Consider the following 26823-nt stretch of genomic DNA (forward strand, 5'->3'; position numbering starts at 1 on the left):
TTTATCATTTATCCACTCATTGTGTAATCATTTATTAAGCTGCTACTTTGTGTTATGTATATCGTTAGCATGAGAGGTAGGAAGAGACAAAGATGTATAAAGTAAGACTTCCAATAAAAAATCCCCACTTCTGAGGGATAATATTCACAGTCCTTAGCAAGCAAAGACTGGACACCCTAAATCCAAGGGGAAAATAAGGTTTTATTTTTTTTAAAGCACTCAAGAAGCTAGGTTTGTTTTTAGAAATGTGGAAGAGTCCTCTGCTTCCTTCCATCCCTTCCAAGGAGCCCAGCTCCCCAGTTTTCCTCAAAGGAACGGAGCGCCAGCCCCTAGCCAGCCTTGAGCAAAGCTCCTCCCTTTATAATTGACAGGTGGGGAAATCCCACGGAGGTCCGCCCCCACGCCCCTCCTGGAGAGACTGAGTGGCGCAACCAAGTGGGAGGGGCTGCTGTCTCAGCCAATGGAAGGAAGCAGGAGCAAGAGCCTGTGTAAACAAACCCAGAGGTGCTGCGTCTTGGGCTCCTCCCCCACGTGGGGGCTGGACGCGTCCCTGGCCCAATACCTATCCAGGACTAGCGTGGCCCTCTTTCAGCCAATCAGAACCGGTGTCTCCCGCGAGGAGGCGCTCCACCGGGAGGGAAAGAACGAAGGGAGCGAAAAGACAGATGTTATTACCAATCAGAAGCTGGAACTTCTGAAGGAGTGGGCGGAAACTGCTTCACATTTAAACCAATAAGCACCACACGTGCTCGTCTAGGCGACTGAGCGGCATCCTCTTTGGTCCAATAGACGAGTGGGGCGGTGCCCAGCAACCAATGGCTTGGGTTCGGGGGCGGGGTGAGGAGCCAGTGTGCGGTAAGAGGTAACCTGGCGAGTGGTAGCGGCGCTTCTGCCGTGCTGTGGCTCACGCTTTGGTACTGGAGGCCGAGGCTGTTCTGGCGACGGCGACGTCTGTGGCGACGGCTGAGGCTCTCGGAGGAGTGGCGGAGTGCGGTCTGGAGGAGGGGCTTCTGGTCAGCCCAGGTGGGCTCGGGCGCCCGGGATAGTGGGGAGGGGACCCGCGGGAAGCCTCGCTCTCCCGGCTCTGGGGGCGCCCTGCGCCTCGCTTTCTGTCGCCGTCGGGGCTGAGGGGCGGCCCGCGCCTGCCCGAGCTCCTGTGGGGAGGGTGAGCCTGCGGGTCCCACGTCGCGGCCATCGGCGAGAAGGGGCGTCCGCTGGGGTTACCCTCTGCCCCTCGGGGGCGCTAGGGGGGATCTTAGTCCCTTTCTCCCCGCACAGGCGCGCTGTTCCTTCCCCGCCCCCCGACTTCCCTGAGCCCCCTCCGCCCCCTTCTAATGCTCGGACTGAAATCTCGGGCTTGCGAGTTCCCCTCCCATCCCAGTGCAACAATGCTGGGCAAATAGACCGGTGCTGCATCCCCCGGTCCCCTTCTCCAGGCGGGAAGGGGGAGGAGTTGCGCGTTTTCGCCCCTCCCCCATTCTCTGGACTCCGAGCGTTCTCTGAGTTTTTTCTACTTCTTCCATCTCCCCCTTTACTCCAGCCCTCATTCTTGATGCCTAATTTGAGTTAGGGACCTTGGCTGCTTCTCTTCTGCCTTCCTTTCCGCAAGTTAGTCTTTTACCCCCTCCCACCCCTTAAATTTCATTCTCCTGTCTCGTGGAAACTAACATTTTCCACTTGCCCCTTCCAGGCAGCTGGAAGGTGAGAGCAAGAGAGGCGGAATACACTGTACAGGCAGCTTTACAAGGTTGGGAACTTTAATCTGTTTTGTCAGTGGTAAACCATTCTTGTCTTCCTTAAAATGGTATTTGATCATTATTTCCTCTCTAGAGTCTTTGTCCCAGTATTGTCGTTTTGGTGATAATTTCTGAAAATGCAGGCGAGAAGGGTTTACTAGCAGGAAGAAATTTTAAAATGTATTATTATTTTTTTAAGTAGATAGAATTGGATTATACTTTAAACAGCTTAACCGGAGTGGCAGAGAGTTTGCTGTATAAGTAAGGACCTGACCAGGCTAGTTTGTCGTAAAATATAGGACATGGCATAGCTCTACAGCAGAGTGTAATTTGATAACACTCAGCCTATGGATAATATAATATTGAATCAGTTCAAAAACATTCTCTGTTCTATAGAGAATTTGTATTCACCTTCGTGGTGTATCAGTTTGGTTTCAATAGTGTTGGTTGTAGCCATATGTTTCTAGATAATAGTGCAGACTGTGTTGTGCCTAAATAAAATTATGCCAAGAATTTTACGGGGACGAACTCACTCACCACACTTAGTTTTGATTGAGACTTTAGAGTTTAGAAAGTATTAGTTTAGATGTTGGACAGTGAGGGTTTTGTTTTGGGCCATGGAGGAAACTGAAGTATTGGGATAAGCCTGATGGGCCCCTTAGGCTGTGTGTGTGTGAGAGAGCGTCTGGGAGAGAAAATACACGTGTACGAAACCTAGTAGATTCTAACAGTACTGAGTTTCATGACTTTACATAAATTGGAATTGTATTTCCTAGTTCTCAGTGGTGAAATATAAGCAGTGAGTTTAACACCATGCCCACTGTGTTTTGGCCAGAATTTTGCAAACTTTTGTGAAAAATTCTTATTGTTTTTCTTATTCTATTTGTAACATATGTATCGGTATGCTTCCTTGTATTTTACTATGGTAAGACTGACTTGTATATAGAGAAATAAGTCTAATAGAGGGAATGAAAAGGAATCTTTACTCTGAGGAGGCAGCATTGTCTAATGGACCATATGTTTGAGCCCTGTTAATAAATCACACTAAAAAGAGGAAGATCTTAAAGCTGTTCTAACAAATGCCCATGTGTCTAGAACAATAAGAAGAATTTATGACAGAATTATTAGCAATCATCAAAGAAAAGTCCTGGACAAATTGACAGTCTATGAGTTAGTCACTATTGTGAATTGGTCTAAGGCTGCAGTTGAAAACTGAAGTTATTTTTGTACGGTCTTTTTGGGTGTATTTGTCTTTAGTAATTACTCGTTTGTGAATTTAAAGGACTATAGCTATGATTTCTTCCTAAAGACCTTGCCTTTAAGGAGTTCACGGTTTAATGGAAGAGACCTGTAAACCAAGAATTCAATGCAGGAGAGGTTCTGCAGTACAGGGTGTGTACAGGGCACAGAGAAGCACTGTGGCCCCATGTCAGAACACCTTCTCATGTCCTACTGCTCTGGACTTTCTGAAGTGCCATTTCCTGAACCTGCCTGTTATTTCACACACCTGGACCTCTCTCTTCAGGTGCTGCTCTTTCTCCTTTTCCACGTCATATGTGCCTGGTGAGGTCCTCTTTCAAAATCTTCTTGAAGGGGCCGGCCCGGTGGCGCAGCAGTTAAGTTCGCATGTTCCGCTTCTCGGCGGCCTGGGGTTCACAGGTTGGGATCCCAGGTGCGGACATGGCACCACTTACCAAGCCGTGCTGTGGTAGGCGTCTCACATATAAAGTAGAGGAAGATGGGCACGGATGTTAGCTCAGGGGCAGGCTTCCTCCGCAAAAAGAGGAGGACTGGCAGTAGTTAGCTCAGGGCTAATCCTCCTCCAAAAAAAAAAGAAAAAGTCTTCTTGAAGGCTGCCACTGGCCTCCACTCCATCCAAATAATTGTTTTCTATATCTTTCTGTTATTTTGTTATAAATAATTACAGTTGATTCTCATTAGTCAGTGTAATTATGGTCTATAAAGTCACCTAGAACACCAAATTAGCAAATACTGAACCATTGCAGGGAAAATATGTACATATATAAATATCTCACATCGAGTATAATCTTAAATCCTAAATATAACTCCTGACAGATTCTATTGCCTTTAATTTACAAAAGAGAAAATGAGGTTCAGAAGTGTTAAATGACTTGTCTGAGGCTGCCCCCTAACTGGTGCCAGAGTTAGGGTTCAAACCCTGTCCTACTGGCCCCAGAGCCAGAGCTTCTTGGACTACACTGCACTGCCCCCTACCGTCTGTGTCCTTTAGTCATCTCTGTGTGAGAGCTGAAACAAGAAGGCAGAATGCTGTCTTGTTCGACCTTAGCTGGGAACATGCCCAAGGGGTGACTCAAAACTTTTGCCACTCTGTGCAATCCTGTGAATGACTGTGAAAGCACCATGAGTCTTAATTTTTGGAGTTATACATGAATTTTGGCAAGTAGGTGAATTTGCAAATATGAGATCCACAAATTATGAGGATTAACTGTACTTGTAAATGACCCCTGGAGTCTCTTTCATGGTAACCCTCCCTCTAATCCACTGTAAAATGTTCCTTTAGCTTCTTTTAGAATTCATTCAGTTATTCATTTATTCAACAAATATTTATTAAACACTTACTATAAGCCAGGCTCTGTTTTAGACTGTGGTGAACAAACTAGAGATTGAGCTCCTGCCCTTGTAGATGTTATGTTCAAGTAAGAGGGACAGACAGTCTGGAGCTCAGGGGAGAGGTCCACGTTAGAATTATAGATTAACTTGACCAAGATGAAACCCATTGTGCCCCCTCTTCACATCCCCCACCATACTGACTTCCAGAACATTTCTGTTCTCTGTGCATAAACTCTTCCTTTTGAGTCTCTTTCCGTTGACCTTTGTCAGCCTCTACTTACCATTAGTCGATTTTGAGGCTATTTACCCATGTAACTGGTGGGTATTCTAGAAGAATCAGGCTGACCTGGTCTTTGATTTCTGGCTTTGCCACCTACCAACTGAGTGACTTTGGTCAAGCTATTGAAGCCTTTAAGCCTGTTTCCTAATTTCAAAAGTGGTAACATGCTGTGTTAGGCCATTGTAGGTTGCAAGGAAGAGGCACACACGTATCGCCTTTGATGATGAGGGTTTTAATGAAAACTTGAAGGGAAATCATCTCAGCAGCCATATTGTCCCTTGGCTGTAGTGCTTTCAAAACCTTACAGAATGATAACTTAGCAGTATTTAGAATAGAATTTGAACTCTGGAGACCTGCCTTCTTTTATTTTGTTCACCACCATTTGTATTACCCAAGAGAAAGTATCTGATTGGATAGGTTTGTTGCTTTCTAAAACGGAGGGCCCCTATTGGACAGAATTTTGAGCCAAGCCCTGTCCTAGGTGATCTCCCTCAAGTTCAACCTATAGATTGTCCTTAGTTAGGGCTCTGAGTCCTGGTCCAGTTGTTTGTTGCCAAAGAAGTAGGGTTGGTTTCATGCATTGTCTGTCCCACAGACTGTAGCATGTACAAAAAGAGCCCCCAGGACACAGTTTCTTCAGAAGACAACTGAAGACTTCTTCAGAAGACAACTCCAGTGGAAATCCTTAGAGTTTCATGGACTTCTGTCCAATTCAAATATCTATCTAACATGATCATAAATAATGTTTAATAAAGCAACAAACAAAGTAATTGGTACATGTCATAATATTCCATAAATCTTCCTATTGGTGTTGCATTTCATATGATTATAGTGGGGTTATTTGTTCATGTGGCTGTTTTCCTCACTAGACCATGAGCTCCATGAGGGCAAGGTCCATATCTTCATCCTTCTATCTTTGGCACTCAGTTCAGTGCCTGATAATATAGTAACAGATGCACAAACATATGACTTGAGGAATTCCTAACTCTTTCTGAAAGGATGGGGGGATATGAAGGCTTTCCAGAGAAGAGATTGTTTAAGCTGATTCTTAAAGGATGCGTAGTCTTGCCTTTTGGATGAATAAAACCTTGAGACAGTGTTCCAAGCAGGGACCAGCAGATGCAAAGGCACAAAGATCTAAAAAAATAATGAAATTTGTTGAACACTTCTGGTAAATTGAAAAAACAAACAAAAAGCAAAGAAACAAAAATCACCTAAGTAAAAGCTAGGAATCGGTTTGGCCAGAGGTCCTGTCACAACTGAGTTAACCGTGACCACAGTTGCTCAGTTATGGATGCAAGCTTTAGGGAGAAAGCATAACATTCTTAAGTTGTTCATAGGGTATCAATAATGGTTTAGAAATACAAGTATTGAATTCTGGGAACTATTACCCTGTAGTGAAATTATTTACTTCTTCATCATGAAGCTCACATATGTTCTACACTGTTCAAGGTACTGAAAATATCATCAAACTTACTCTCAAAGACCTCACAAGCTAGTGAGGAGACAGATGGATGAACTGTCGTGGTAAGTGAGGTAATATGTGAATAAAATGCTAGCTAAACCAGGAGAAAGGAATATTTAGTAATATATGGAGCAGAGGAGGATGAGTTCTCAAATGAGGTGCTAATTGAGTTAGGCTTTGGTGGGTGAAGAGGAAGGAGTTCACTAGACTGAAAGCAAGGACTTTTTGAAGAATTAATGTTGTGTGGTAGGAAAGATTTAAGAATGATCCATTTTTCCCATATCCTATGGATGTTCAATTAATAGTTACGTTTATTCAACCAGTTTCCCTGAGCACAAGGTGTGAATAATTATGCCACAGTAGAATTTTTTGTCAAGATAAACTGAGTTAAACAAAGGTTTCTGTAATGCAGGACCTCTCTAGAGCCTTTATTATGTCAATGACCATTGTGAATTGTGGATCTCCAAAAGGGGTACATTATATTTGACCATGACTTCTCTTTTTCCCCTCTGCAGTATACCTACACATCTTTTGGAACAGAATTATATGAGACATAGTTTGAGGAATGATGAGTTAAAATATATTTTTACCAGGGGCCAGCCTGGTGTCATAGTGGTTAAGTTCGCATGTTCCACTTCAGCAGCCTGGGGTTCACAGGTTGGGATCCCAGGTGTGGACCTACACACTGCTCATCAAGTCATGCTGTGGCGGCATCCTGCATGTGAAATACAGGAAGATTGGCATGGATGTTAGCTCAGGGCCAATCTTCCTTACCAAAAATAAATAAATATATATATATTTATATTTATATATATATTTTTTTTTAATTACCAAACCAAGATTTCTCAGTGATCTCTATGTGCATTGTAAAATAACCTGTATAATCTTATAGGAAAGAAGGGGAGACATTTGGAGAGAATAGCCAAGTTATTATCATCCTAGTCAGTAAGTCCCAAACTTTTAAAAAATTCTTAATCATCCCCTCCCCTGAAAAGTATGGCTTATTCATATTTTGAAATTCCATAAGGTGATTGGAGACACCCCGCGGTGCTGCAGAACCAGAGCAGGAGTCTATGCTGGTAGCAAAGGCAAAGGTTGTCTTCAAAGTGAGAATCTTCCAGCTTAAGAGGATGCTACTTTTCTTATGCATGCTTTTTAGCCCATATTAGACTTACAGTTTGCCAGTTAGGTGTCTTATTGAGGAGGATATTGAAAACCCACAGCCTCCTCTGACTTTGGAGTTTTGGGAGTTGTATGTCAATGTTCTCCTTTCAGTGAGATCTGATCATAGGAGCATTAGGGACTGAGGCCTTATGCTGTGTAATTTTAACTCATTTATCAAATTCTGATTATGTGATTAACTCTCAAGGTATTCTTAAAATTAAGGAAGCAGCGATCATGTTTTTGTAGCACACTGGATTTGAAGTCAGAAGATCTAGGTTTGAAATTTGTTTCTGCCAGCTTTCTATTTGAATGACTTTGGGCAGAACTGCCTAACCATCTATTGCCTCCTTTTCCATTTGGATAAAATGAAAATACATAGGGTTAGTGTAAGAATTAAATGATGCACATAAACGTACTTTATGAGCTCTGAAGCACTGTACAGATACAAGACAGACTGAAGGAATGTATCCAGCTTAATTTGAATTAACATTTTGTTTTTAATTTTATATTGCAGAAATAGTACATATTTGCCATTGTAAAATTAAAAAGTATTGATAGGCAAAAAGGGGGGAAAAACTACAAAGTTCTCCTTAGATCCACCATACATTTTGATGGATATATTTAATACTTTCTATGCATATTCATGAATATGCATGTGTGTATGTATGCTTTTTTTTTTTATAGAAATGGCTTCATCTTGGGTGTTTTGTTTAGTCACTTTATTTTTGTGACATAAGTCCCCTAAGAGTACAATTGCTTGGTTCAAGGAATTATTAAGTCTTTTGCTACATATTGCTGTATATGAGAACCAGAAAAGAAGCTAACTTCTCAGCCTGGTGAACGTGTGACCTTGTGGTAGTCTAATATACTGAACCACTTCAGAAGCTTCATGAAAGGCTCATTCAGAAATGAACTTGATGTATGTATGTGTTTATGCTTGGCATTGTTTGTAATAGCGTGATAGGGATGACTCCAGTGTTTGTTAACAGGCAACTGGTTAAATAAACTTTGGTACATCCAAACCATGGAATATTGTACAGTTGTAAAACAAGAATGAAGATCTGTGTACTGATATGAAAGAGCTCTAAGATATATTGCGATTTTTAGAAAAGGAACCAAGGTATAGAACAGTGTGTTTAGTCTGCTAATGTTTGTGTTGAGAGAGAGAGAAGGAATATACATTCGTATTTGCTGTAATTGCAAAAAGAAATTCTGAAATGATGTATAAGTAACCAATAAAAGAACTGGGAGTGGGAATGGGATTTCATCATATGTCTTTGTGTATATTTATATATGTAAACATTTTTTTGAATTGTGTTTGTATTACCTCTTCAAAAAATGAGTGAATGAATGAATGAATGAATGAAATGAGATTATGAGAAAGAGAAGAAAAAAGGATCTGAGGGGCTATCATCTTTTTGGTATCAGGTGAATACATAGCAACAGTAGCAAAGATTGGAAAAGTGGCCCCAGGAAGGGGTGGGCAGCCTTTTTTTTCTCCTTTTACTCAGTTTTGTGTATTTTAAAAATACTTTGAGAACAATAAAGCAATTTAAAACAACATTTCCAGATGTCAGTCTCTGTTGCTTTAATAGCTGCTTTCTTTTTCATATTCTCTTACGGTATTTTTTCATATGCATCCATATTATTTGCAATTGTAATCACACTTTTCGTATTTTTAAACTTACTTGATTATATTTTTTCTGTGTTCCTACAGAAGGACCTTTAAAAAAGTGAAGGTATGGCAGCTTTGTCTAGCGCACATCCCAAAAGTGGGCTGACCGCCTCGTGCGGCAGGAAGTCAAGCCCTCTAGTGTACATTTGACACACGTACTTGAGAAAGAACAGGAAAAAGAAAAGACTTAAATATGTAAATGAAAATAACATTTCTCCCTGATTATAGAAGAAACCATACTCTTAAATAATAATTCAGAAAAAATATAAATAAAAATGATCTTTAATTTTGCTACCCAAAACATTCTGATTTTTTTGCTTTTTAGACCTTTTTTATACATATAAACATTTTTAAAAGTAGAATCATAATATATATATGTTTCTGGCAACTATTGAGGTACTCATGTAGGTTTTTTTTTTCCTTTGCCTGTTAATACAAAATACATTTTTATATTTCTTAATTTTAGACCATCCTTGCATTTCCAGGCTGAACCCTATTTGATCAAAATGTTTTTGTTTTGTTTTATTTTTAAATAAATTGCTTGATTTTATTTGCTCATGTTTCATTTGAAAGTATGTGTTTGTAGCATGGAAGTTGGTCTGTGGTTTTCTTTTATGCTATTTTTGTTGTGTTTAATGTGTTGAGCTACTTGTGTAGTAATCATTAGAAGGCTCTCTCCTTTTGTTTGTACTGTGAAACAGTTGCATGGGAATTACCTGCTTTTTGAAAGTAGGTTCTTTGTGAACTATAGACTGGTCTCACCCATCCATTAAAATGCAATAATCTCAGGGGAGGTGAAGTTTCAGCATAGTGATTTTAGTATTAACAGGGGCAGAACAGAACGTAATTACCTAGTGAGAGCTTACTTTTGTTTGATGATAGTGGTTTTGGTGTCTTTTTATTACGTAGGCTAGTGCTGATGTATGACACTCACCTTCAGGGTTTACGGCACCTTTGTTTTAATACTGTTGGACAGATGTAACTATGTTGTTCTGCAGCCTTGCAGACAGACGAAATGTGCCTGCCAGGGCTCTGCTTTATCCCCACTGAAAGCAAGAAGTAATATAGTAAAACTTTGCCTAGCTAGAAGCTTTTGAAGAATAGTATATTCTGGTTTAATTCTATTAACTTGGAGGTATGAAGGTAAAAAAAATCCTAAACTTTAATTCTCCGTTGAATGCAATTCTAAGATGTAGCAAATAATTGAACTTTTCTTCTCTAGTAAGTTTGATATATTCATACCTAGTTCATATTTTATTATATAGAATTCCTGAAGTGTCTGAGGTTCATATTATGAAGATTCTTTTTTCAAGCTTTAGATGTAAGAGGATGTAAATGGTATTGTATGAAATCAGAGCTGGATGGGAACTAATGCCTGTTAAGTATACATTTCAGACTAAATCTCTGATTGAGGCTTTTCTTATTTAACTCATAAAAATAAAACACACTAGATTGAGAGTAGGAGTTGTGAGAAGATTATGTCTTCTAATTAGATGTCTTAATTATCATATCAAGATAGAATATATAGTACCCCTGGCTTTGTATCTACAGAAGGAAACACATTTTTCTACTTGCTGTGTACCAGTGGTTCTCAAATATAAGCATGCTTCAGAATCACCTGGAGGGCTTATTACAACACAGATTGCAGGGCCCCACCCCTGGTTTCTGATTCAATAGATCTGGGTCTGAGAATTTGCATTTCTACCAAGTTCCCAGGTGATACTGATGCTGATGGGCCGGGGACTATGTTTTGAGAACCACTGCTGTACAGTAACTGTAAATACTGGTAATCTAGTTCCAGAAGAAAGTTGAATTTGGTCTGGGAGTATAAGAAGGGGACAGGTTATGGAGCAAATCATGAAAGATTCAACCCTCTGTTGCCAACATAGTGATGAGTTCAGGTAAATAGCAGTACACAGTGACATAACACAATTATTGTTTTATGGTTGGAAGCCCTAGACAAATACCGTGCAAGAAATCCGTTTTGTTTGCAAGGGTTAAAGACCAAGGGATTCTGGTCAAATAGGATTTAGTGATTAACCCCGTGGGAGTAGGGGTTGTTTATATGTCCTTTCTGTCTCCCCCGTCCCTTACCATTTAGCCTTGCTTTAGAAGGGTCCAATAATTTTTTTAACTGGGAAAGAACTTTGAGTCCTTATTAGATGGAAAGTTTTGTGTTTTTAAAGGTATTAGCTATGTTTATTCTTAAGATTTCTTTTAAACGGTAGCTTAAGAGAATAAGAAACTTTTTCCAAAAAATAGAGAAATCACTAGAATTATTTTATCTTTTTGGAATGTTGGAGAATGTAGTCTGCTACATAAAACATCAAGCATGCTATGGATTTTTAATTGTTTTAGTGATTTGTCATCGTATTGTTTGAAGTAATACTAGTAATCCTTGTAGTCCCTCTGAAGATGGAAAAAAAAAGGCCAAAATCATAGACCTAGCATAGAAGCTGGACACGGGAGACAGCTATGAAGGGATAAGTAGATAGACATAGACATGCACATATATAATACACACATATGTATAATACACATACACACACATATATATTTTTTAAATTATTATTATTATTTTAGCTAAAGACAAATATACCTATGCTGAACTTAGGCTTTATATAGAATCTTTGAGTTGAAGAGAAAGGAAACTTTGGAAGCCACACCTTTTCATAGAGGAGTTTTGCTTCAACAAGTTTTTCTCACTCGTCTACTACGTAATGTCTATTGTTCCCCTGCTAACAGCCTCATTTTTCAAGTTGACCAGCTGGTCCAGCGTTGACTGTTGGAGAAATAACTTGTATTAGAAACAGTCAGTTGGGCAGACTCCCTACTTGGAAACATCCCTATGTTGCTCCCCTTAGCCTCTCAGAGAACAATTTGGGTGAGGAAGGGAGAGTAGAACTGGATCCCACAGACTAGACCAGTGGTTCGGAAGCTTGGCTGTACATTGGAAACAACCCACCAGCTTTCTAAAAGACAATATAGATTTGGGGCCCCACCACTAGACCTTGTGAATCATTATCTGCTAGTATGGAGCCTGGGAGTCTGCATTTTTAACAACTTCCTGAAGTAATTTTATGTAGCTAGCTGGGCTCTATGCCTGTGACCAGACCAGTGTTGGTGTCAGCTGAATTTTCACCAGCCTGTGGTAAAATAAGAAAAGTTAGGACCAAATAGTGTTTTTCATAAAGTTAAATTCATTTAATTTAAAGAATTGTCTTTTGCATTGAATTGAGGTCTTCCTGTGTTTTTTGGTCTCAAAATACCTTTTATAAAATGATGTTGATAAGGATATTTTTACCATCCTTACTTAGTTTAAAAAAATTATTCTAATCCTACGTTGTCAAAGTATTTTTGAAAACCTATTGGTGGTGAAATCCTAAAGATTGAATACCTCTGATCTAATCATTTTTGGGAATTGTTTTTAAAATGCTTTGGAATACAAGTCCATAGAGTGTCCAAAACCTTTGGCTAGATGAGTTTTGGAATTTAGAATTTTTCAGATTTTAGAGAGGCACTTTCTGTGTGTGTTATGTAATGCCCCAGTAGTCTCATGCAGCACCGTTAGTCATACACATTAATATTTCTGAGCAAAACAGGAGTATTCACACTATGTGGGATAAATGACGGCTATATATAACTTCACATCAGTTCAGGCCAAGTTTTAGTGTCAGCTGAGTTTTGACATGAAACATATGGAAGATTTTTAGTTTTTAGAGCTTTTTGGATTTTGTAATTGTGCATAAGGGATTATAGACCTGTTTGGAAGTCTGCTTTCTCATCCTAAAAGTGCCAGCAAGCTTCAAATTAAATGGAGCTGTGGTATGTTTATGGTAGAGAATATAATTTATTTTGATTTAAACACACTAGCATATAGTATGACCTTGTTTGTATTTTCCTTCCAAAGACGTAGTCCTTTTGTTGAATAGCATTTTTCTTCAGCCTGGTTCCCACACTCCCCTTAGCAATATCTGCGAAAAATCAGAGTTTTATCTCATAGCCATTCTGGGCTAAAGTGGGAGGTGTGACAGTATAGGCTAGTGGCTAAGACATGGGCCTTGGGAACAGAAAGACCTAAACTTAGGCTCCAATTCTGGCACTTACTAGATTGTACCTTAGGCAAGGTGTTTAATAACATTTCAGAGGAAGTGGCAGAGATTTCATCTGAAAAACTGGGGTAATAGCAGCACATACCTCATAGGATTGTTGTGAAGATTATGAGAGAGAATGTTAGTGAAGTACTTAGAAGAGCTGTTATTTTATTCTCATCTTTTTCCCTCGTATTTGGGTAGATCACTTGTTTCTTGTTTGTAGCTCGATTGTCCTCTGGAGCCCTCTCTTTCCCTTGAGGATCTGGGTAAACTTGCTTCAAACACTTCCCCAGTTCATGACCTACTTCTGTTCTGCCCTCACAATTTAGACATCAAATCCTGCCTTTTCAATAGTTTCCACACCCAAAAAATCCATAGGCTCTTAAGCTTTAGTTGGCTCTACTAGTTTCACTGAAAATTAAAAGTCTTAGGGTAGAGAGCACATTACGCATGGGAGGCCTTTCACTATGTGAAATGTCCCACTCTAGACTCATTTTTCTTCTTCTTTATTCCAGCACTGTGCTTCCATTAGCTAGGGAAACATTCCCCTTTCTCCCATAGAACAGTTCTGCTCTTACCCTGGCTCCTCAAGGACTCTCCTTCTATCCCAAGTTAATTTTCAAGGAGTTTGTCCCACCCAAAATGGTACTTTTCCTGAAAAGACTTCTAGTGAATAAAGTTTTCTCTGCCTGGTTACATATGTATTTAAACTGCTCAGCTCCTTTCTCCCCACTTTTCCGTGGTAGACAATCCTTTTCTGTAGAAATATGTCAAATAAAGTGAGCATGTGGTCCCTTCTGGTGATTTTTGTTGGGATCCACGGTATGTATTTCTTCTAGTTTAGATAACTCCACTGTGGCAAGCTTTTATGCCTAGCTGATAGTTCATGAGAGGAATGTTATAGCCACATGGTGTTATTAAACACTAATACAGTAAACAAGAACATAGAAAAACATTTTCTAGAATAGAAGTAGGAATTTCTTTCCCCTCAAGGGTAATTTAGCCTGCCAAAAACAGATTCCTGAGTGATGATGTCATTGGCTTTGGGGAATAACTGTTAATACTCAATGAAGAGTGCTCAGCGAATATGCTAGCCCCTCAGAGCATGGGCTTCCTCCTAGGCAATGAAATTTAGAATACAGCATTCTAGAAATGGCAGTTAGTCAACAAATTATTTATTAAGGACCCAGTGGGTACACAGAGGCATGCTAGAAGCTGTAAAAGACTTGATTCTTGCCATCAAGAAACTTCGAAGGTTATAAATAGATTGTTTCCAAAACAAATAAGAGTAATTCTCACTCGAATATATACATGTAATCAAAAGTGAAATAGGGATGGAGGTGGGGGAGACCTTAGGCAGAGATGGTATTCAGGCTTCCATAGTGACATTTCTGATAGTATTATGCATTTAAAAAAAACAAGTTAAACTGTCATCAGATCAGTCTAAGACAGAGGCCTTCATTTTGTTATTGAAAAAAGTTACACGTATTTCATATGTAGTAATTCGTCCATAGGAATGGTTTTGATGAAATGTTGTCTGCTTAAGACTTCAGTTCACAAGATGTCCCTGTTAATAGCATGTAATATCTTTTCGGACCTGGATATGGAGAAGTCAAAGTCCCTATGATGGCCATCATTTGATGTTATCCTGGGAGGAAGTAGAACTTGAGCACAGGTCCGGGGTACAGAGAGCTTGCCTCTGACTATCAGCAAGTCTGTTCATTCTACCTTTGGAAGTGTCTTTGAATGCTTTATGGAGTGCATTTTATGTCTGTTCTGTACATTTCCAATAGGATAATAGTAATATCACAGAACATCCTTGAGCCATCGTTTCTAAAAGTTTGTGAGGTGTTAATAGGTGTTAGATTAAAAATGTAATAAATAGATAATAAATAAATAATTAAGGCAATTAATTAATTAGGGAAATGCTTGGTAGTTAAAGTTAAATAAGACTTCTCAGAGCAATGAATTTACTTGGCCCTTTTTTTTTTCTTTTTTTTAAGCATAGAGCATTCACCAATGTGGGATCTGCTGATGTGAAACTTAGGGTAATTGGGATTTGGACTGTTCCACATAGAGTTTGCCCCTGTATTGGAGGAATTGTTCTTAGTCTTTAGTCTTTCTATAATCAGAATCACCTATAGCAGTTAACAAGCAAAAATACAAATGTTGGGCCTTGACTCAAGCCTAACAAATCATGATATCTGAAAGGTATGATTGTGGAAAAGCTTCCAAGTGATTCTCTTGTACTCTAGAGAACCACTGGATAGGAATATGCCTTCTCAACACTTGCTAAATGCGTCCTTAGTCCTATTTGAGTATACTTCTATTTTGTATTCTTGGCTCTGGTCCAGGGAGTAGACTATTGGAGTAATTAAGTTCAGCGTTGTCATTCTTCCCAAAGTGTCTGTATTCAGATTTTCAGATTCCTTTTCATCAGTAGGACAAATTTATGGGTCAGTATATGACACATTTTAAACCATAGTAGAAAGATTGTGTTCTGGTTATGTTGTCTTTCTAATCTGGCAGCCTTGAGTTGAATTTAGAAGATACTTCTGTTTGTAATTTAGTTTTGTTTTTAATGTGTTTTACTGTTAGGGAACCCAAGTGATTTTCCTCTTGTCAACTAATAAGCTTTTGAAATCTTCTTGTCAACTTCTAATTGCAGGTAAGTTCACTTTTTTGTGTGCTTAACAAGCGCATTGATATTCTACTTGCAAGCCCTTTTCTTGCATCAAATGGAAGATAACTAATGGAGCATTTGTGTACTGAGGTCAAGATAGGAAAGCTTAACAGGGTGATTACTTCCTTCTTTCTGTTAAAGTCCATGCAGCTTCTCTGAGAACAGATGAAGTGGAAATAGAGAGGACAAGATCATTCTAATTAGAGATTGACCTGGAACCTATTTTTTAAATCTCTATATGCACATCCTATGTATCCTTCTCACTCTACCCCCCAAAAAGCTGAGCTACTCATCCTGCCTCCTTTCCACCTTGATTTCCCGCCAAACGATAGAGAAAAGTGGATGGGTTTATTTCCTTGGTAGAAGACTTTGTAAAGCAAGGAGACAGAGAAATTATTTTAATATAAAGTATAACATGGCATATTAAAAATCTATTCTACATGAATTTAAAAGCCTTTATAAAATTATTTCTTATATAGCTTTAAAATGTATATGTATGTATATGTGTGTGTGTCTGTGTGTCTACACAGACACATGTATATGACCCTGCAAAAAATTAGAAGACAAAACAGAAAGTCACAATGCTGGCGTTTGATAGGTTTATCCAGCAACTGCTCAGGCAGCAACAGAAGCATTCCTGCCACTGGAAGAGTGAAATCTCCTGCCACTAGGAGAGTGAAATCTCCTGCCGTGAGCTAAGGATGTTTCCTGTGCCTTAGTAATGGATAAAACCTCTCTCTCCATGCTCTTCTTCCCTAGGCTCTGACTTCATGCTCACCATGCAACTATCTATTAACTAATTAAGAATCGAGGCATTTAGATTTTTAATCACATGAGTGTATTAGCTATTCAAAAAATTAAAAAACAGGGGCCAGCCCGATGGTGTAGTGGTTAAGTTTGTGTGCTCTGCTTTGGCAGCCCGGGATTTGCAGGTTCAGATCTTGGGTGCAGACCTACCCAGCATTCCTCAAGCCATGCTGTGGTGGTGTCCCACATAAAACAGAGGAAGACTGGCACAGATATTAGCTCAGTGACAATCTTCCTCAAGCAGAAAGAGAAAGGTTGGCAACAGATGTTAGCTCAGGGCCAATCTTCCTCACAAAACAAAACAAAAAAGCCAAATCTTCCTGCCTTCCCATGGCCTATACTATCAGTTATTCCTTCTATCTTCTTTATTTGTAGCCTCTCCCTCTCCACTAGAGTCTTTCTATGAACATTTAAACATGCTTTAGACTCTCTAGTCTTCAAAAATAGTTTCCGGGGACCTCTTACCCCTCAAGTGTCTGTCCTTTCCTTGGCAGCCGGACTCCTTGAAAGAACTGTCTGATGCTTCCCGTCACCTGTAATTCATACCTCCTCAACTTGGCTTTCTCTCTCAGTTCTGTTTGTGGAAACTTTTCTCAATAAAGGTCATCAGAGACCTCCAAGGTTCTAAATTCTTTGGACGCTTCTCAGCCTTCCTCTTGGCCTTTCAGCAGCCTCAACACACCACCTTACTGGATGTATTAGTTCCCTGTGGCTACTATAACAAATTACTACAAACAACATAAATTTATTCTCTCACAGTTCTGGAAGGCAGAAGTCAAAAATCAAGGTGTCAGCAGGGCTGGACTCCCTCTGAAGGTTCCATGGGAGAATCTGTTCTTTGCCTCTTCAACTGCCGGTAGCTGTCGGCATTCCTTGACTTGAGGCCATACCACTCTAACCTCTGCCTCCATGGTCACATTGCCTCCTTCTCTCTGTCTCAAATCTCCCTCTGCTTTTCTCTTATAAGGGCACTTATCATTGGCTTTAGGGCCTACTGGGATAATCCAGGATGATCTACTTATCTCAGGGTCCTTAATTTGGTTACCTCTGCAAAGACCCCTCTTCCAGATAAGGTAGCCTTCGTAGGTAATAGGGATTAGGATGTGGACATGTCTTTTTTGTGGGCTACCATTCAACTCACTACATTGGGGTTCTGTCTTCTCTTGGTTTCTGTGATTCCACACTCTTCTGGTTTCCTTCTCAACTCTCTGGCTTCTTCTTCTCAGTTTTCTTTCCTGTATTCTCCTCCTCCTCTACCTGACTTTTTAAATTGTTTATATACAGCACATCTGGGTCTTGGACCTTGTTCTCATCTCACTTTGCCTTTTCTCCCTAGGCAACATCTTCTAGTCCCATGACTTCTGTTACTATTTATATAAACAACTACACAAAATTGCTGTATTTAGCCAGACCTCTCCTTTTCTTGATGCATGTAGACAACCTACTTAACATCACCATTTGAGTGTTTCAGAGGCATTCCAAATTAAAAGTGTCCAAAATAGAACTCATCACCCTTTTTACCCCCACTCTCCATCACCACCTAAGAAAAGTTTGCCCTTCCCACAGAGTTCCTTAGCTCAGTGAATGACATTACCATCCACCCAGTTGCTTGTGCCTAAGTTATCCTTGATATTTTCCCTCACTCTGTCTCCTCACTTCCAGTTCGTCACCCAGAGTAACCTAAAATAGTTTTGGAATCTGCCTACTCTCTTCTTACTGCCATTATGTGAATCCAGGCAGCCACCATTTTTTTCTTCTGTATTAACACATTAACTGTCTTACTGGTCTGCCATTATCCACTCTTGTCTCTCCAATCCATTTTCCATATGGCAGCATGAATGATTTCAAAATATAAATTGAATTATGTCTCTGTGCTGCGAAGAACCCTTTTTAATGGCTTTCCTTGGTTTTAGGATGAAATCCAGAAGCCTTCATGTAGCCTCTAATGTCCTACATGATCTGGCCCCGTCTGCCTCAGCAACCTCACCCCTCTTCCTTGCCATTCTCACAGTGGTTCTCGTTTGCCCTCCAAGGGTATGCATACCTACCTTCTTTTAGTTCCTGAAAGTTCCTTCCTGCCTCTGAGTCTTTGCACATGCTTTTCCCTCTTCTCCCTATTGCTTGCTAACTTATATTCTTCAGGAATTGATAAAAATATTGCTTGCTCAGGGAAACCTTTCCTAACCATCCTCCACTTCTGGACTTGATTGGGTCCTTCTGTTGTTTTTTAATAGTCCCTTTTACTTCTGCTTTTATGACATGGATCATACTTATTCTTAATTATTTGCATGTCTCTTTCCTCAGAGAATATAAATACTACCAGGGCAAGGAACTTGTACCCTGTCAAAGCACCAGTCAAGCACAGCGCCTAGGGTAAATAGCACTCAGATGTTAATGACCAAGTGCATCTAATGACCTGAATTGCTGAGATGCAACTGAGAATGGACAAAACCTGAATCTGGTGGGAGCATATTTGAACTGAAATAAAATTTAAAACTGTTACCACAATATTTGATTTTAAAATGGTATTAACCAGACTAAACAAAGTTAATGAAACTGTAGTAAACAGAATAGTAGAGACTAGTTTTTATATCAACTGCTCAATAGATTTCTTTTCCAGGTAATTTAGTTTAAAGTCCCATGTATTCTTCACAGTCAAGCTATTATCATGGGCACAATCCAGGTTTATAGCCTCAGAAAAATCTCATTTACGTTCAAAAAATAGCTAGTTTTTGGTATGAGCATGTTGGATCTGAGTTGTGGATGTTCAAAGTGTTGAACTGATGAAGCATGTATTCTAGAAATAGCCTAGATACATTTAAAGTCCTGAAGTTCTTTATGGCTGGGAATGGAGGTCTCTATTTCAAGCCAGATATTTTAGACACAAGCCCTTGACCACGGTAAAGTGCTAAATCAAATGCTTGGCAGGCCTTAGCACCCCTATTTTGACTATGAACAGGCCTACATGCTCTCCCATCTTCAGCCAAAATGACTACTGTAATTTTCCATTTTGAGCATGTTTGCCTGTATATAAGAGGGAAAGTGAGGTGGAGGGGGAGTAAGTTTCAAATACTTCTTAGATTTCATAATGCAGTATAGACATAGACCAGACATAAACTCTTTTATCTACTGTTGAGGTCAAATTGTTGAAGAACTTCTCCAGCAATGACCTACTTCAAGCTGCACATTTGTCCTCTTGATAGATAACAGGAAAGATATGGCAACTAGTGGTTTGTATGGCAGAGCTAGTTGTCATCGTTTATTGAATGCCTGTATTATCTATTGCTGTGTAACAACTTACCCAAAGCTTAGCAGGTTAAAACAACAAACATTTATTATCTTACAGTTTCTGTGAGTCAGGAATCTGGGAGCAGCTTAGCTGGGTGTCTCTAGCTCAGTCTCTCATGAAGTTACAGTCAAGCTGTCAGCTGGGATGGCTGTCTCGTCTGAAGCCTCAGTTGGGAGAAGCTGAACTTCTAAGCCCACTCACCTGGTTGTTAACAGGATTCAGTTCCTTGTGACTTGGGCCTCTCCATAGAGTAGCTGACAGCGTGGCAGCCATTCTGATTCATGATCCTTCTTATGTAACCAGGCATTTCCCCCATCTCTGGAAGCTTTGGGGATATTTTCTTTGTCCCTACACGCTAGAATTTCTTGATGATATCCCTTGATATGGATGGAATCAAGTGAAATAATGAACATGAAAGGTCAAAATAGGATGGTTAGAGAAACACTGTGCTCTTAGAGGGCAGCCATGGTGGACGTGAACTGGAGAGGAGCTGGGAACAGAAAGAGACTGTTACATGAAATTCTGGAACCGGGAGTCAGGGAGGTTACTGGCAATGGTCCTATTTTTACCTGATGTCTTCCCCAAGTTGGAAGGCATTCCCCAAATGCCTTACGTAGGAGTTACCAGTCTCTAGCAAAATCTCCCCATTCCCACTCTGCCACTGCCGTCGAGGGGAACATTAAGCACCAGTTCACTGTTACCCAGTAGGCCTGCAGACTAGCGTTGTTCTTAAACTAACCCAGGAACTCAGGTTGCTTAACTCCGGAGTCTGATACCTTCTTTGGTCTTCCTATATAGCACTATCTGGATATTTTTTTTTTAAAGTGAAGGTGGACTTATGTACCTTAAGTCGGAGCATAGGTATGAAAGTATTTTACAAATTGTTAAGCACTATACAAATAAAGTTGTTCAATTGCTGCTCTTTAGAGAAACCAAATTTTCCAATTGTGTGGAAAACACAGGCTGAATGGCATAAAATACAAATCTGTACTGTATAGCCTACTGTGAGAGAACCACTTTCCTAGTATCTCAGTGTTTTCAACTCTTCTAACGTGTTTGCATTAAATTGGGTAACATCCTCATGTTGAGATTATAGTAAGTTTCTATTCTCTTTCTCATGAACGGCTGCATCCTGCAATTTGCTTCTCTGTGCTCCGCCTTGCTCTTGAATTATTTTCTTTCTTCCTCTGCCTTCCCTTTTTCCTTATGGTCATGTGCACTTAGGGTTTATTTTTTGGGCAAAGGCAGATGTTTTTGAAAACTGAACTCTGATTCTCTGTGGATGATTTCCATATTGATGGGGTGAAATCACCGTGCTGGTTGTAAACAACTGCCAAATGAGTCTTTAGAAATATAAAACTGTATGACCTACTACCCAGCAAGGATCAGGACCTTTAAGAGTCTCTGTGCTTAGGAATACCCTACTTAGGTATGCAGTTGCCCTGGCATGTAGAGCAGACTTGCTTCTGTCATTGCTAATGCTGCAAATGGAAGTGGTGAAAATAAAGAACTGGTTCCCTCCCTTCTATAGCCTTATGGAATTATTATTATGGAGCAGTATTTGGAATAATCATTGATTTCTTTTGTCTCTATCTAAAATGTTAAACTGATATATTTCATACTAGGTGCCCTATTTAAGCCAACAGTGAATTAAATGGATTCTGTCTTAAATTCTTTTTGAACTATCAGTGAGTTGTTTTTCCATCTGTTCCTTACTCTTCACAATTCCACCTTGTCTTTTAAGAAGATTAGATTTTCTGATGTCCATAGCAGGTTAGAAAATTGCAAAAACTTTAAAGGGGAGTAAGCAATAATTTTTTAGTGTATCCAGAAGCAGGGAAAGACTTTTTCCTGGATGTTGCCAAGATAGAAATGAGTGAGGAAATTATTTGTTAAAAAAACTTAAAGATACCCCAAGGACAATGGGGGAGGGGGTGGAGTTGAGATTGAAGGGAGTCAGGATAGAAAGGGAAAGTTGCCTAAGCACAATGATCCACAGGTATTTATTGAGTTCCTAGTATTGAGGTGTAAACCTCCATTTTACTGTTTAGGAGTTGCGAATCTAATTGGAAAGAGGAAAATTATGCATATGAAACATAACAATTAAGTATTATTAACCCCAGGCTCACTAGCGACAAGATCGTAGAGGAAGGAAGAGATGAGTAAAGACTGCAGTGGTTTTTGAAGAATGGGTGAGATTTAAATAAAGAACAGAAAAAAAACACCTTCCAGATGTGGGTGAACACACCAAAATGGATTTGGAAGCCAAAGTATAAACAATTTAAAAAAAATGTACATACTTTAAAAAGCCATAGAAAGACAGACAGACACATAAGCTGTAGACAAAAATTAAGGCCAGCAAAAACTACCACCAAAGATGTTAAGCAAACAAAATATTTTTTATTTATAAATTATTTTATGAAAAATAAAACTTATGACAAATATAATAAAAGTTTTTATAGAAAAACTGTTTTAAGGAAAAGATATATACCCTGATAGAAAAGTAGGCAAAAGTACTTGAGCAGAAAAATTACTTTAGCTAAAAGTGACAAAATAAGGAATATAAATGGCCCGTACGTATATCTCAAAATATTCAGCCTCAGTAAATAGCAAAGAAATGAAAATGTAAATAATAAATTGCAAGTTTTCTCTTAGGAAATTGGTAGTGGTTTCAAAAATAATAATACTCATGAATGCAGAGGAACAAGCGCTTACTACTGGTAAGAATTTAAATTCTTATGGCAATGTGGCAATAAATCAAGAGTCTTAAAAAAACAAACATACTTTCCAATATAGCAGTTGTATTTCTAGGAGTTATCATTTGGAAATCATTAGAAAGGTGAACAAAAGAAGTTCATCCAACCTTCATAATACAGGAACGTTGGAAACACCCCAAAACACAGTATGGCTATATTAACCTAGAAATGAGAAAAAGCAAATGATGGAGCATCATGCTATTCCTGTAAGAGTGGATACTTGGGGAATGTGTGTGTGTATCTGCATACACATGGGGGAAGTCAGGAAGGTTATATGCACCACATTGTTAATTGTTTTTAATGTTGGATGGTTGGACAACTGGTGACCTTAATTTTCTTTTTGCTTATCAATACAATGAACATATACCATTTTTTGAAATGTGTTTTAAGCAAAAACAGAGCTTGAGAATCAGAATAAGGGGCAGTTGCTTAGAGTGTTTATTAAGAATGCACTTTCTCTACCCATTTAACTGTTAAGGAAGGCTTGTGAGCTCCATTAGGTTCTAGAACCTACAGAAATTTGGCTTGAAAAGATTCCCTGCCCCCCACTTGCCTAGAAAGGCTAACTGAGCCTAGACATTTTTTTCTTTTAACTTTTAAAGAATTATACATCTGTATAGTTGATAACTGCAGGATATGGTTAGCTATATAACAGTTACAGACTAGCAGTTTCTGTTCATCTATAGTTAATAACTTTAACTTAAAACTTCAGAAGCTTCTGGAAGAATATAGATGTTATAAGTTTTCACTTCCTTGATCCTTGTATCATTTTTTCCTTTCTCTTGCTCCTGTTTAGGTTCTGTCATGATGAATGGATCCAGTGTGGCAAATACATCACCCAGTGTAAAATCCAAAGAGGACCAGGGGTTGGATGGGCATGATGAGAAGGAAAACCCATTTGCAGAGTACATGTGGATGGAGAATGAAGAGGATTTCAACAGACAGGTAAAGAAAGAAGTGGAAGCCTACTGATATGTGTAACTCAACAGCTCTCCTATTTTACTGTCAGTCTGTTACAAAAGACATGGGTTCTTTGGCTTTAGAATAACTTAAAAATACATGGACGCCTGGTCTCGGCCGACCAAGAAGCATCTTCAGCTGGTAAGAGACCAGAGGGACAGTACTTGGGAGGAAGATACTGGTATTTTTCTACCACATTGATTAAAAGAGGATCTAATACCATGTGATCTGGTGTAGACTTCTGGGAAACAGCAGCTGTAAGCAGACAGGCCAGCCTGGCATGCCCCAAATGGGAACTCAGGGACTGGCAGAATGTGAGTCTGAGACAGAGAAGTGTGTTAGGTGTGGGAAGGTTAGACTACTTCAGCAAAGATTCAGCAGTAATTCATTGTCTTATATCGCTGCGATGTTAACAGCCCCAAGGTAAGCGTTCCAGGTAGACAGGTGATTCTGTGACCACAGGATCCCTTCCATAGTGTTGCTCTGCCACCCCCAGGGCATTTATCAGCTGAGTAGCTGAAGGATAACTGGAAGTCTAGCCACTGGCAAAGGGAGAGAACTGAAAGCCAAAGCAAGGGATCTCCTTTTAACCAAATGATGCCAAAATACTCACATCACTTATGGGGATGTTATGTGATGAATAGTTATACAGCCATATCCAGCATGGGAGATGCGAAATGTGGGGTATTTTTTTGTTTTTGTCTTTTTTTGAGGAAGATTAGCCCTGAGCGAACATCTGCTACCAATCCTCCTCTTTTTGCTGAGGAAGACTGGCCCTGAGCTAACATCAGAGCCCATCTTCCTCTATGTTGTATGTGGGATGCCTGCCACAGCATGGCTTGGTAAGTGGTGTGTAGGTCCGTACCGGGATCCAAACAGGTGAACCTTGGGCTGCCAAAGCATAATGTGTGAACTTAACTGCTGTGCCTCCAGGCTGGCCCCCAAATTGTGGTTTTTAACTGAACAGCCTGGTGTTCTGGGAAGAAGGGAACAAGTTTAATGGGGGCAGCCAGCAGTTTCCACCCCAAGTGGGCACACTGTGTCATGATTTATGTGAATAGGACGTAGACCCTGCTTCCTGTCACAAGCCTGTGCCCTGGTCACGTTTTCATGGATTGTGCCTGTGAGTAAGGGTAGATTTCATAAGGGGGAGCACACTGTTATGCTCTTGAGGAGAGTCAGGGCAGATCGTGAGCATTCGTGTTAAATCTTGTGGCTTGGAAATATTTTGTGGTTATTATAAGAGCTTCATGACTATCTAATATATTTGAGATCAGAAACAGTGTGGCTGATTGTAACATTGAAATGCTGTTTTTAAGTCTTGCTACCTGTGACTTTTCCTTTGAGTTTATGAGATTAACTGTATTGGCTAGTTTGGGTGATTATTTCTGCTTGACCTCCCCTCTCATGGTGGCACTAGTGAGCTGCGAATCTGTCACCAGGCAGCCTGCAGGAAAGGGATGGTCAAATGTGAAGCAGGAGGCCTGTTAAAATTACACGCAATCTGTGGAGTGACCCATGCTCTTTACTGGAGTTGACAATGTCAGCAAAGAGGTGTAAAATATCCTATATATATATATGTCTTTAGTTTAGGGTAATCTTTATGAAATAGGGAATTGTTTAAATATTCCTATTATTTCTGCTTGTTTTGAAAGAATACTGCATTGATGACATCATTTTTTGTTGACATGCCAAAAAGTGTTTTTTATATCTTTCTAAGATTCTGGAAGTATTTTTCTCCCTTAGAGGCCTCATTACCAGAAAAGTGGGCCAGAAGCTGAGAGTTGGTTTTGATTTAATCTCCACTATCTGGGTAGTGGTCTAGTTACATGGTTCCTGTACCTTTTCCATACTTGTAAAATGGGAAATTTAAGAAATGTTGCTCTTAACAAGATTGAGAAAAGAATTTCACGCTTTAAAATGATTTTCTGTAAGTGCCACATGAATGGAAAATTTCTGTGTTACATGTTAGAGATCTTAAAAGATCTGTAAAGACCTGGAATTTCTGCTATTTTGAATACCTATTTCCTCAGTGTTATTGTTGATGGAATTTGGTAGAAAAAATTAAAAATTATATTTTTCTCTAGTCAGTTATCAGAAGCTTCTTAATTCTTAGTAGATCTCATACAAGGTCATTCTTAATTGCAGAATAGTAAACTTTGAAAGAGAGGGATGGAGAAAAAACTGGAAGGGGTGAGTCCCACTGGGACAGTAAGTCAGAGCTCCTCACCTTTGCTTGCTAGGTGGAGGAGGAGCTGCAGGAGCAAGACTTTTTGGACCGTTGCTTCCAGGAGATGCTGGATGAAGAAGACCAAGACTGGTTTATTCCATCACGAGATCTGCCTCAGGCCATGGGACAGTTGCAACAACAGTTAAATGGACTGTCGGTTGGCGATGGTCACGATTCTGAAGATATTTTGGTAAGAGCCATATGTAGTTCCACATGTGACATAGGGAGAAGAATATAGGATTTGGAGTCACAGACTCTTTTGCTGGCCCTGCAACCTTGGGCAAGTCTCTGGAGCCCTCTGAGCTGCCGTTTCTTCACTCATCACATGGGCATTATAAGAGGGTGCATTGAAGATACATTGCATCTCATAAAGCACTGTGAAAACACTGTTGCAGCATTACCAACTTTCGTTTTCCCCAGTGGGCTCTTCAAAGTAGAGTTGGGATTAAGGATAAAAAATTCAACATGGAAGAGGTTTGGTTTCAAATTGTCTTTTGCTGCTGTCCTTTCTTTTACTATCCCTCAAATCTGTATTTATAGTTTTGAATGATGCTGTTATAAAAATTTCCTGCTCATTTTAGAAGGAAAATACTCTTAAGAGGCCATTTTCCACTTATATTAGAAGAACGGATAAATGAATTCCCTGCCTTCCATGTTTACTTAATGTCAGAATTCTGTGAGTGAGATAATTCTCACACAGCTGGTGTTCTGAATGATTGTGCCCTGCAGTTTACCAAGATTTTGCGTATTCACAAGAGTAGATAAGCAAAGAGAGTACAGCAAGATGAAAAAATAGCAACTGTAGTAACTGGCTTGATGGACTACTTTGATTCTCATTGATTTAAGGTACTCAGTGAATTGAAAAATTATCTTTGGAGTCAAACTTACAAGCCTCTAATGAAAACGTCATGAAGGGAACAGGAGTCTAAAGCAGGAAGGAGAAGATGAGATTGGTCGGGGCTTAGTATGTCAGGAGCCGTTGCAAGCAGCCCAGCAAAAACAGCCTGAGTTGCAAGAAATTCTCTTTTTTTCTCTCCTTGAGGCTGAGAGGAAGGTACTGGTAATAATGGAAGCAGGGAGAAAATAAGTTTT

The 26823-nt window shown here is 39.7% G+C and overlaps 1 protein-coding gene across 14 annotated transcripts in view; it reads left to right on the forward strand.

Moving 5' to 3' along the window:
* Positions 1-437: 437 nt before the first annotated feature.
* Positions 438-26823, forward strand: part of PAIP2B (poly(A) binding protein interacting protein 2B) — a 32085-nt gene continuing 5699 nt past the window's right edge. For 7 of the 14 annotated variants that reach the window (XR_011526462.1, XR_011526463.1, XR_011526464.1 and 4 more), the window contains exons 1-3: positions 785-1023; positions 23338-23486; positions 25745-25921. Coding sequence is in view for 1 of the 14 variants with exons in the window: in XM_070573822.1 (XP_070429923.1) it covers positions 23346-23486; positions 25745-25921 (318 nt within the window). In the remaining 13 variants the exon portion in view is untranslated. Of the gene's footprint in view, positions 1024-23337; positions 23487-25744; positions 25922-26577; positions 26786-26823 lie in introns of all 14 variants that reach the window. The other 7 variants (XR_011526458.1, XR_011526459.1, XR_011526460.1 and 4 more) reach the window with 2 other exon arrangements.

Source organism: Equus przewalskii, chromosome 14, assembly GCF_037783145.1.
Source record: "Equus przewalskii isolate Varuska chromosome 14, EquPr2, whole genome shotgun sequence".
In the NCBI taxonomy this organism is placed as follows: domain Eukaryota; kingdom Metazoa; phylum Chordata; class Mammalia; order Perissodactyla; family Equidae; genus Equus; species Equus przewalskii.